This window comes from Anolis carolinensis, chromosome 6 (assembly GCF_035594765.1).
Source record: "Anolis carolinensis isolate JA03-04 chromosome 6, rAnoCar3.1.pri, whole genome shotgun sequence".
In the NCBI taxonomy this organism is placed as follows: Eukaryota; Metazoa; Chordata; class Lepidosauria; order Squamata; family Dactyloidae; genus Anolis; species Anolis carolinensis.
The window spans coordinates 59,890,595-59,903,900 of record NC_085846.1 but is presented as its reverse complement, the minus strand read 5'-3'; the positions used below and the strand labels follow the sequence as shown (position 1 = coordinate 59,903,900).

Here is a 13,306-nt window from a genome sequence, read left to right as displayed (position 1 = left end):
ATGACACCCCTCCAAATACAATGGCTTAAATTTAAAAAAATGTAATGAAGAGTGTTTTAATGCATTGTTAAAGACTTTCACAGACAAAAAAAAAACATGGAGTGTTGAGTGGTTTCAGAGGATTCTCTGAAGATGCCAGCCACAGTTGCAGGTGAAACGTAAGGAAAAAATGCTAGAACATGGCCATACAGCTTGGAAACCACACAACACTCTAGTGTTTTTTGCATGTGTGTAAAGATGGATTCCTGGCCCAGATTTAATTAATACTACTGTAAATGTGTGTGTTTTTGCACCCAGACTCTTGTTAAGTTTTGTGATTCTAGTAACAAATTCCACAAAAACCCCACAGCAGATCCTCACAACCTCTGAGGATGCCCGCCATAGATGTGGGCGAAATGTCAGGAGAGAATACTTCTAGAACATGGCCATGCAGCCTGGAAAACATACAATAACCCTGAGATCCCAAAAAGTCTGATCTTTTTTATGTCTGTCACAATACAGTACAAAAATGTACATACAATCCAAAGCAAATATTCCATAAATGATTTCTTCTTCAAACCAAATGAAAATCCTGGAATGCAAGCATCACTATTCAAGTGTCAGAAATAATGATTTGAAATAGCCTTTATGAAAAACCCCATTTTTACTCGAGTATAATGTGCCATTGATTTCAGTTTTAAAGCACCTTCAAAAACATTTGCACCACATTGCAAAAAAAAAAAAGTTGTTTAATGTAATGCATGGCTTCTTTTTGCCTGTTGATGTTCTTCTGCCTGCCTCAGGATGGCTGATAGGCAAGGGGAATTCGTATTGTTTCATCAAACCGAGGCTGGCAAACTTCCCAACGGGTGGACGGGTGGTAGCTTCCAAAGCTAAAGCTTCATTCATGGGGTCTTGAAAATTGAGGGAGAGGCCTTGAAGGTCTTGTGAATGAGGCCAGTTAAGATGCCGTACCCGTCCATCAGGCCAAGGTTGTCAGATTTGCCAGACCCGGCTTGATGGAGGTGCACAGGCGGATTATGTGCGCAGTTCTAATGCACCATTGAATCTAATGTGCACCTCACTTTTTTCCAGTTTTTTTATTTAAATTATTGAAAAATTGTGAATTTTACATATTCAGTACTTAAAACTTATACATTCTTTAACAAATTTGCAATACAGAGTTATGTATATCATAGCTCCTATAGTATTTTCACTCTCTTAACTATATTACATACTCATATTATTTACCTTTTGTGACCCTTCACCTAGTACTATCCCAGACCAACCAATTACAATGTTTATTTCCAAAATTTCATTGTTTCTTTTACAGGTTTCCCCCCTTACCTTCTACATATACAAATTCTATAAATTTTCCCCATATTTTCCCAAAATCATCCTTTTTTAATAACCCTCTTTTAATTTTAATATTACATGTCAATTTATCATTTATCGCAATATCCCAAATCTCCTTATACCATTCTTCCAATTGGCACTCCCTCCTCCTTTCCATTTTTTGGCTATTAACAATCTTGCTGCTGTTACCAAGTTGGTGATTAGTTCCTTTAACTCTTTTGATATTTGAATATTATCAATAAAGGACAACAGTGCTATTTCAGGCGTTCCTATTATTTCTGTTTTGGTGATTCCCTTTATTTCTTTAAAAACATTCTCCCAAAATTTTTGAACATATTTACAGGACCACCACATATGTATATATGTACCGATTTCCTGACAGTCCCTCCAGCACTGCTTAGAATATTTCTTATCAATTTTATTTATTTTATTTATTTATTTACAGTATTTATTGTCCGCCCTTCTCACCCCGAAGGGGACTCAGGGCGGATCACATTATATACATATAGGGCAAATATTCAATGCCCATATACACATAGATCCGAGATGGCGTTGTCCATAGACACCTCCAAGGTCATGTGGCCGGCATGACTGCATGGAGCGCCGTTACCTTCCTGCTGGAGCGGTACCTATTGATCTACTCACATTGGCATGGTTTCAAACTGCTATGTTGGCAGGAGCTGGAGCTAACAGTGGCCGCTCACGCCGCTTCCGGGGATTGAACCTGGGACCTTTCGGTCTCCAGCTCAGTGCTTTAACGCACTTCGCCACTGGGGCTCTATCTCCCTTATATTTCTTTCTTATTTCCCCTGCCCATCTTTCCAAATGTAGAACTTTATACCACTCAACACTCCCTGGGAGTTGATTACTTATCTCCCCTAGATTTTTCATTTTTGATTCCCAATCCTTTAATTTCATCATTCCTTTTTCTTTAAATTTTCTTTCTAACTCCCATTTTTCCCCTGGTTCCCATGTCTGGAACTCCTCTGTTTTCAGAGTGTTGCTTCTTATTTACTGTTCTGATTTTTGAATTTTTTAATACTGGTAGCCAGATTTTGTTCATTTTTAGCTAATGACTCTGAACAAAGGATGCCCCCAGACAGGAATAAGCCAGGAGATGAAGCTATTCAATGCTAATTAAGGTGATTTACTACAACATTCACACTGACCTCCAACTGACAAAGAGTTCTTCTCTCACCCTGGACTTTCCACAGATATATATTAACCTTCCTTGCTTAGTTTCTCCATACATCACAACCTCTGAGGATGCCTGCCATAGATGTGGGCGAAATGTCACAAAAGAATACTTCTAGAACATGGCCATACAGCCTGGAAAACATACAACAACCCTGTGATCCTGGCCATGAAAGCCTGCGACAACACCTACGCTGATTTACTGTGTGAAACTTCTGGTACATGTGCATTCTGGTCAAAGCTTACCCAGTTGCAATGATGCCTGAAATCATGTACATGCACTGCAAACATGTGTTGTTGTTTTCTTTAGTACTATTTTTTTAGTGATGATTTTGTCAAAATTTCTTGTATTTCAATTACAATATTGTGGTCTGACCTGCTATAGGACGTGGTTCATAGAGATGACACCATGAGTTACCACAACAGGTGACACCAACCCAATGACACAATTAATGAGGTGGGGTGAAACTTGGCAGATATACACAACTCTTGGGTTTTAAAATAAAAATGAAAGAGTTCTGGAGGATCTAATTGAACACCAAACTCTATAAACAATCTGCAATCCACAAATAACTGGAATATATTTTGCAAGCTTGAAAGGGCTTGAAAACCACTCACTCACCAACCAGGTATTTACAGTTCTAGTCATGCAGCAAAAACAGGAGAGGTATTCAAACCCACCCCCAATCCTTAAGCCATGGTGGGTGAGCTGTATTCACCTTTGTGTTAACCAGCTCTCCTGATATCTTGTAACAGCTGTTTATAGCAGTTCTACATGAGACTTTGCCATATCAAGTCACAGCAGCATCCTTATAATGCATAAATTGTCCTTCTTTGCCACCAGAGAAAGGCAGAATGTAAGCACTGTCTTAGATTTCAGCTGTTGAGCACTTAAGAATGGGAATGTTACACGTAAACGTTCCTTTCAGATGCCATCTATGGTGGTGTTAAGCTGTAGGTTTGGACTGTTTGGGAGCACTAAAATAAAATAACACAAATGTTTCTTTTCCCTGTTGATATATTCGATACTGCCCGTCATTCCTGTTCACAAAGACTTAAATGCCTTTGTTGTTCATGCCAAACAGTGCTAATTATGCCTAATCTTAGATGTTGTGCCAGTTTGTATAGGCTTAATGTGAGTATAAACCATCCTTTGCTATTGATCTATTACAGCAGGTTTTCATAAACAAATGGAAGGTCTTTAAAAGTCTCCACCACTTTCAGAGAATGTTTATAATGTTAGGCACTCCATGCATCTTATCTTTTCCTTGAATCCACTTAGCATTGGTATGCCAACATGGAATTCATTTTGAATCTTTCTAGAAATAAATAGATCAAGGAAGGAGTGAAGCTAGACAATGGTTCTGGTATCTCTTCAGAGGAGAAGTCAAGAAAGCCATAGGATTATTTGTAGGAAAAGCAGTATGGTCATAGGGAATGAATTACTACAAGGACAAATGTATGCTTGTGTATGCTTATACTGAAACAGTGATAAATTTTGACAACTTCAATACCCACACCTTGACAATCTGCTTGCCCACAACCTTAAATAAAGTCTGAAAAAGTGAAATTTATTCCAGTTGGGTAGTTGGCAGGCTCTTTGCTGCTTCCCCCTCCGCACAGAGACATGGGGAGAGGGGAGAAGCAGCAAAGAACTTGCCAATTTCCTCATGTGGCATAGGCTCCCATGAATATCTATGCCCATGAATGCTGAACTTGCAAATGTGCAAAGCTAACTATATTTCAAAACAGCAAGCCAGGAATAGACCTTTTGCAACTTTAATTGAGTTTTCAAACCAATACATTACAATTGGGATAGCTCACAATAATAAATCATTGTTATGGGGAAACACACAATAGCCTAACTACTGTGAGGATTGTAAGTTAGGACCTCATCACATTAAGGGTGGATTTGCCATGGATCATGGCAAATTTGGCGGGGCCTGGTGGAGGGCATGGAGAACCCATTGCCTTGAGGCAATGAGGGGCACACTTGACCACGGTGGTCCATGCCTTTGTTACCTCTAGACTGGACTACTGTAATGCGCTCTACGTAGGGCTTCCCTTGAAGACGGCCCGGAAATTACAATTGGTCCAGCGTTCGGCTACCACACTAATAACTGGGGCGAGTTACAGGGAGAGATCCACTCCCTTGTTCAAGGAGCTCCATTGGCTGCCGTTTATTTTCCGGTCCCAATTCAAGGTGCAGACCATCACCTATAAAGCCCTAAACGGTTTGGGACCCACCTACCTTCATGACCGTATCTCCTATCATAAACCCGCCCGATCCCTTCGATCGTCAGGGGAGGCTCTCCTGTCGCCACTGCCGATATCTCAGGCCCGCCTTGTGGGAACAAGGGAGAGGGCCTTCTCTGCTGTGGCCCCCCAATTGTGGAACTCACTGCCTGGTGAGATTAGGCAAGCCCCCACACTAGCAGCCTTTAAGAAAGACCTGAAAACATGGCTCTTCCATTGTGCTTTTGGAGAGTAATCACTACATATATCCCTTTTGCTGCTCTCCTTCAATATGTCCTCCAGATTGCACCGCCACTTTATGACCCTGTCCTCTGTGGTTTTTACTCCTACTTCCTTTCTCACCCCGAGTTTTAACCTAGTGTTCATGTGGCCCGCCCTTGGTTTTATTGTTCTTTTGATCTTGTTTAATGTAGTGTATATTTTCTTTTATTGTGTTGTTTAATGTGTTATGATTTGTTGTTCTATTATATTTTGTTATATTGTATTGTTCTAGGCATGGCCCCACGTAAGCCGCCCCGAGTCCCCGTTGGGGAGATGGTGGCGGGGTATAAATAAAGTTTATTATTATTATTATTATTATTATTATTATTATTATTGCCCACCTTGCCCCTCACCTTATCCCACTGGGCCTAGGGGGCCAGGAACATTGCCTCCCAACCTCCCCTGTTGTTTCCTATGCAATAAGGGAATTTTCTGTGTTACTGGTGCTGCCTCTTATGATATTTTGACTTCACTTGAGGCACGGAGCCCCGCTGGAAGTAGATCGTCATTGTATGATGGGATCCAGTGGGCTCCATGCCTCAAGCGAGGTTAAAGTGTCATAGGACGGGCAATTTTGCCCATCTGATGAGGTGGTAATTTCAGAGGTAAAGGATTTCAAATAACATCGTTTCTGATAAGTAAAAAGTCTTGATGCTTTGACTGTGCAATAAGAAACAAGGAAGAACCTACATAAGACTCTTTCCCATATATCTTAGCATAGTATGTACCCAAGGTTTTAGATACACTTTCCCCTTACTTGTGTGGATATACTAAAGACTAAATATAGGCTCTTCTGCCAACAACATGTGCATCCTGCCATAAGCCTATGGCCCTAATTCACAAGAATGCTCTGTGCATTTGACAGGAAACAGCGCAAGGCAAGTATGCAAGATCACTGGCACATCTGTTCTTTTGCAAAATCTTGCCATGTGGGTAGTATTCCTCATCCATTTGTTTTAAGTTGTGAGTATCTCCAGGAGAACAATCAGGCTCCCCCACTTAGAGAAGTTTCTGATGGCATTTACTCAGTATAGTGTGCTCTTGAACAAATTTGGAACTACTACAGAAAGGAAAGGACAGGTGTTAGAAATTGCTCAGGTTGTAAAAATGTACTCTGAGCACATCAGGTTATATGTTTTAAAAATAACATCCCAGCAGAAAAAGAAGACCTACTCTGAAAATAATTGCAAAATAAAATGTTTGACATGTCACTGAAGTCAGCATACCCTGGAGCTCATAGATAACATATCTGGCTTTGAGTCAGTTCATCTCTATTCATTTCAGAAGGGTGTTTCACCAATAGTGATCATTTGTCATTCAGGACTTCTCAAATACATCAGTTTGCTTAGCAGTGTTAGCAGCCAAAAGAGTTTTATGAATCTGTAGCATATGAAAATTCAAGATATAAAAAGAACGAGTCCTGGGATGGTTATGGAATTGTAATAGTAGATGAGGCATTATTAAGAGATGCAGGAATCACAAATGGTAAGAATCTGCCAGGGTTTCTGGACTATCTGGTCATGTTTCTGTAGTGTGGCTATTATATTAAGAATCCTGTATTGATCTGTTTTTAATTCGTGGACTTTGCCCTGAGTTCTATGCAAATAAAGACTGGAGTAGCTTTGCATCATTTACATTCATTGGTGTGCTGCCACCCCCTTGCCATTACTGGTAGCGCATGTGCTCAAGCCTGCAAAATGGTTTATGGGTATTTGTATATATGACCGCATCCATATTTTTGATGTGTATATGCATTGAGAAAACTATAGAACAGTTTTTATATCACTTTGCATATGTTGTCCCTATACACTATAAAAAAATTCACAAATGTGCAAAGTGTTCATGATATTCATTAATCAAAGAAAACGAACCCAAAAAGATATTCCTGGTTTGGAAGTTTTATTCCTGTGTAATTGTGTATTACTTACTTTGAAAGAAGTTGTTATATTTCAGAAACTTTGTTTTTGTGGCTGCCACAAACTAGGTTGAATTGGCTGAAACTCTGTGAGATATTTACTGAAAAACTATCACTAAATGTGTTGCAGGATCTCTTGCACAATTTAATAAATGTTTTCCATGTTTTTTTAAAAGATAGAACCAATTAGGAAATGACATTTATAACCCTGGAACAAAAATTGTGTTATATCATATATTTAGTGGCATTGTGTCTCAAGTTTCTTTCAAAACCCAATTGTAATCCCAAATAGGAATAAGAAAGCCTGCAGTTATTTCTCTAAAAAATAAATTTACTGAAATACTATTTTTTTTTGTTTCAGTATCTGTTATCAGACTAATTTATGTTTACTGTAAATCCCTCCTATTTACATTTTCAAGCATTTAATCTCCTAAAAATATGTATGTGCCCTTTGCCTGCCATTAGAGAAGATGAAGATCTGCCTGGCTAAAGTGTACTGCTATTTCTCTTTCTGTTCTCCCTGCACAACAAAGTTATTGATGTGTACATCAGTGGTGAAAAGAATCCTAGGTGAACTTACTTTGTATGTTGCATACATCATATTCTTTTCTGAATGGGATCATGCATATTTTATTACTTCCGTGGTTATATCCTGTTTCTGAGAAGCAGTATATTCAATGCTGTAAAAAACAAACAAACCACAATCAGAATAATCACACCATGTCCTTCTGAATAGGAAGCATCCTTGAGCCAGGTCAGATCCATCTCCTACCATATTTTGCATAAGAGCACTTCTTCGGGGTCTGGGGCCATTGACTTTCCTATGCCTGATCTTACTGACTGTAAATAGAACAGAATATAAATGGAATCTTCCATTTGGAAAGCACATGCTTTACTGCTAAAATACAATGTTTTCTTAACAATATTGCTACTAGGGTTGTGCAAAACTTTGTTTGTAATTTGTTTGTCATATCTATTTTGTAAGATTCACACATTATTATTTCAAAGGCTAGATGAGTATCTGTTGGGGTGGTTTGACTGTGCTTTTCCTACCTAGCAGAAGGGGGCTGGACTGGTTGGCCCCTTGGTGCTAAGTTTAATTTGGCTAAATTTCCTTAAAAATCAGTGGATGTTCAAATATTTCTGAAACTTAGGGAGGAATGATGCCCTGGTTATGTTGTATCATTGAAAATAGAAATTCAAGGAGATAGTCCTTGTAGGTTTTTTTTTTTAAAACAGTTCCTAAAAACTTTTTACATTCCCAAAATCAGTAGATGAGCAAAACATTCTGAAACTTTATTGGAAGATACAAGCACAAGTTTTGATATAGCATGAATTTACTTTGAGATGATTCTCATCCATCTAAGGTGCCTTATATGATATGGTTGATTTCAGTTTTCAGGTGTATTTCAAGGTATGGTGACTTACAATATCAAATCCATTGAAAGAAATATATTTCAGTTTGTGCAGTGTAGGTGCCCTTTCTTCCCATCTAATCAGTATTGCCTGAACAGCAGAACCAGTGAGTCAATAAAAAACACAAGTTCAAGATCTAATGAGTTAACATATAAAGTAATCAGCAGTGAAAAATAATGGATACCCTGTGTGTACAAAAACGTTCAAATGATCAGATACATGAGATGAAGGAGGTAAATTTATGCTCTAAATTAAGTTTATTGAGTAATTTAATAAGGCATGGTCATTTTAAATACCTTTAAAACCTACCTGTACCTTTTCAGTACTATCAGAAAGCTGTTATTACCAGTAATGGAAGCATGGGAGAGTGGTAACTCTACTGCTCCCATAACCTAACAACAAGCCCTTTGTGCAGTTAAGATTGCTGTACAAGTAAATTATATGTGTTTTGTTTGGTCTTCCTTTAGGTTGCACAAGACAAAGGGAACTGCTCTTTTCAGAGAAACCCAACCCCATGTGTCATTCCTCAAGAAAAGGAGAATATTTTTCATACAATATTTGCTTTTTTTACCAAGTCTGGTAGAAGAGTCCTGGTAAGAATCTCTACTCATTATCTTTTCTGTAAATGAAATGTATTACTTAACACTGGAGCCCAGTTAGTGCAGAGGTTCTTAATTGCAACAACAACCATTAGAGGTCAGTGAATACATGTGTCACTTTCTGTCTGTGTTTGGCAACAAAAGAAAAGTATATAAATAAGGTTTAATTTAATAATTTTACTTATCATTTATGCATTTCCATTTGAAATATTTGCATTCGTGTATATGCATAATTATATGGCAGATTATTGGGGGGATGAAATAGGCAGAGAGTCAGAAAAGTAAGACAAAATTTCAGTGTTCCAAATTCAATGTTAATTTTACTTAGAGAAGACCATCTGTGCTAATCTCATGATTTAGTTATGATTACTATTAAGTACTGCAGGTAGGTAGACAGATATTTGATGTAGTACAGCAGATGATAAATTCCATGCTTCAATCCTCAGTAAGGATTTCATATAAGACTGGAAGCAGATTCTTCTTAGTACCAGTTGCTTAAGAACATATCCATGGGTCAGTATAAATGCTGTACCTTAATTCCTACGCTGAGTAGAGTGACAAAAGGCAAGATCTTAGTCCATCTTGGTAGAATTTAAAAGAAACGTTGATACACCCCCACATACACACACTTTCCACACTAACCCCACTTCTGGCCTTTTTGAATGACTTATGGCAGGATTGATGTTTCCTCCCTTCTGTGGAATGATTCTTGACTTATCCATAGATCATCTCAAAATCCATAGTTTTGGCTCCAAGACATGCTGACCCATATGTGAGTATACAGTAGTTTCACACTCATTCACTCTTCACACTCATTCACTCTTACTCACAACCCTGTTTTGATGTACTTTACTCAAAAACAAGTCCTACCAGGCCAACACTACCTTATCCTAATTTAGACCACTCTCCCATCTTTTTTGCTGGAAGGCAGCAGCTTCTACTAAGTTGTAGAATTGCAGCCTAAAAGAGGATGTGAAACTACCAGGTTACTCCATTTTAGCCTGCTGCACAGAGCCAGTATTAAATGTCTATATAGTACGATCTCTTTATCCATGGGGGATACATTCCAAGGCCTCATATGAATACCTGAACTGTAGATAAACCCTATTTTTGAATGATGCTTGGACAAGAAACATACCAAAAAGGCCCACCAACGTGTCCAAGGGAATATTTTTCGAGCATGGGTAAGTGAAACCATGGATATTGAGACTGTAGATAGGAGGCCGTACTATGCTATGTGGTTCTTGTTTGTATGGATGAAGTGGTTCCAATGGTGTATGGATTTAGTCGTCATTTTAGAAGTTCAAGTATCACAGTGAGGATATGCTGTTGAACCACACCCTCATTATGTCTCACAATTGGTTAGTTTCGGCTGGATCTACACTGCCCTATATCCCAGAAACTGATCCCAGATTATCTGAATTGACGTGGATTACATGAGTCTACATTGGCAGATAATTTGAGATAAGCAGATAATCTGGGATCAAATCTTGGAATATAGAGCAGTGTAGATCCAACCTTGATTGCAACTAATGGGCAATAGGTTCCGTTTTATCCAATGAGATACTTATTATGAAGGTGAACAAGAATGAACAAAAACAACAACAATGAATCATAGAATCATAGAATCATAGAATAGTAGAGTTGGAAGAGACCTCAAGGGCCATCTAGTCCAACCCCCCGCTAAGAAGCAGGAAATCGCATTCAAAGCACCCCCGACAGATGGCCATCCAGCCTCTGCTTAAAAGCCTCCAAAGAAGGAGCCTCCACCACGGCCCGGGGGAGAGAGTTCCACTGCCGAACAGCCCTCACAGTGAGGAAGTTCTTCCTGATGTTCAGGTGGAATCTCCTTTCCTGTAGTTTGAAGCCATTGTTCCGTGTCCTAGTCTGCAGGGCAGCAGAAAATAAGCTTGCTCCCTCCTCCCTATGACTTCCCCTCACATATTTGTACATGGCTATCATGTCTCCTCTCAGCCTTCTCTTCTGCAGGCTAAACATGCCCAGCTCTTTAAGCCTCTCCTCATAGGGCTTGTTCTCCAGACCCTTAATCATTTTAGTTGCCCTCCTCTGGACGCTTTCCAGCTTGTCAGCATCTCCCTTCATCTGCGGTGCCCAAAACTGGACACAGTATTCCAGGTGTGGTCTGACCAAGGCAGAATAGAGGGGGAGCATGACTTCCCTGGATCTAGACGTTATTCCCCTATTGATGCAGGCCAAAATCCCATTGGCATGTGAATGTTGTCCTTAATCCAAAACTCTGCAGTGCCTGCTTTTTATTTTCCATCCCAATTTTCATTTGCTTGACAGCTTTCTGCTTGTCTCCCTTAGGATTGTGACAGACCAGGCAGACCTTGTTTAATTATACATTGCAACTTAAGCTCACTAGCAAAAGCAGAATCTCGCAACATAGATATCCAGATGCTATTGAACACTGAAATACTAAAAAAGGTGAGTGTAACTGTCTGAATTATAATTTTACATGCTCTTTGCATAATCTGACACATAATGAGAACTGAACTGGAGGTATATACATGATTGTGTTTGAGCAGCTCTTAGAAACAGAAACTTTAAATAGAACTGATAGGTTTTTATATGTCTTTCGTCTTTTTAGGACTTTGGCCTTTTACACACCTAAAGTCCCCGGTTCTGATTTCTTTTACACTATAAACAATCCATAAATTTATATTCTAAAGAAACAGCAGTGCTTACCATTGTATTTAAAATGACTCTTAGTCTTCAAACAAATTTATGTAACAGGTAGAGTTGGGTCTGTTGTGCCTTCCCTGTCTGAGGTTGCTATATCCCAGGATCTGATTCCAGATTATCTGCTTTAAACTGGATTATATGATCTCCACAGCCAGATAATCTGGAATAAGAGGACAATTTGGAATCAGACTAATCTGATCTCTTTTTTCGATAGAGTTACGAGTTGGGTCGATACAGGGAATGCTGTGGATGTAGTGTACCTGGATTTCAGTAAGGCCTTCGACAAAGTCCCCCACGACCTTCTGGCAAACAAACTAGTAAAATGTGGGCTAGACAAAACTACGGTTAGGTGGATCTATAATTGGCTAAGCGAACGAACCCAAAGGGTGCTCACCAATGCGTCATCTTCATCATGGAAAGAATTGACAAGTGGAGTGCCGCAGGGCTCCGTCCTGGGCCCGGTTCTGTTCAACATCTTTATTAACGACTTAGACGAAGGGTTAGAAGGCACGATCATCAAGTTTGCAGACGACAACAAACTGGGTGGGATAGCTAACACTCCAGAAGACAGGAGCAGAATTCAAAATGATCCTGACAGACTAGAGAGATGGGCCAAAACTAACAAAATGAAGTTCAACAGGGACAAATGCAAGATACTTCACTTTGGCAGAAAAAATGGAAATCAAAGATACAGAATGGGGGACGCCTGGCTTGACAGCAGTGTGTGCGAAAAAGACCTTGGAGTCCTCGTGGACAACAAGTTAAACATGAGCCAACAATGTGATGCGGCAGCTAAAAAAGCCAATGGGATTCTGGCCTGCATCAATAGGGGAATAGCGTCTAGATCCAGGGAAGTCATGCTCCCCCTCTATTCTGCCTTGGTCAGACCACACCTGGAATACTGTGTCCAATTTTGGGCACTGCGGTTGAAGGGAGATGTTGACAAGCTGGAAAGCGTCCAGAGGAGGGCAACTAAAATGATTAAGGGTCTGGAGAACAAGCCCTATGAGTAGCGGCTTAAAGAACTGGGCATGTTTAGCCTGCAGAAGAGAAGTCTGAGAGGAGACATGATAGCCATGTACAAATACGTGAAGGGAAGTCATAGGGAGGAGGGAGCAAGCTTCTTTTCTGCTGCCCTGCAGACTAGGACACGGAACAATGGCTTCAAACTACAGGAAAGGAGATTCCACCTGAACATCAGGAAGAACTTCCTCACTGTGAGGGCTGTTCGACAGTGGAACTCTCTCCCCCGGGTTGTGGTGGAGGCTCCTTCTTTGGAGGCTTTTAAGCAAAGGCTGGATGGCCATCTGTCGGGGGTGCTTTGAATGCGATTTCCTGCTTCTTAGCGGGGGGTTGGACTAGATGGCCCATGAGGTCTCTTCCAACTCTACTATTCTATGATTCTATGATTCTATGATTCTAGATCCTGGGATATAGAGCAGTGTCGAAAGGGTCTGAGTGAAGCCACACACACTGGGCACTGGGATTCCTACATGTGCCTGTTGCCATGCTGCATTTCTACAGCCGATTGAGTTCAGATTCTCTTTATTTCCTCCCCAAGTTCCATATTGCATAAAATGAACAGTTGATAATAACACTTGAAACTCATATATTTGCTTTATCA

The 13,306-nt window shown here is 39.8% G+C and overlaps 1 protein-coding gene across 1 annotated transcript in view; it reads left to right on the top strand.

Annotated features, from left to right (window-relative positions):
- itga9 (integrin subunit alpha 9) overlaps positions 1-13,306 on the top strand; it is a 404,663-nt gene that overhangs the window by 330,626 nt on the left and 60,731 nt on the right. The window contains exons 24-25 of the mRNA XM_008112818.3: positions 8,845-8,970; positions 11,305-11,424. Coding sequence (XP_008111025.1) covers positions 8,845-8,970; positions 11,305-11,424 — 246 coding nt within the window. The remainder of the gene's footprint in view (positions 1-8,844; positions 8,971-11,304; positions 11,425-13,306) is intronic.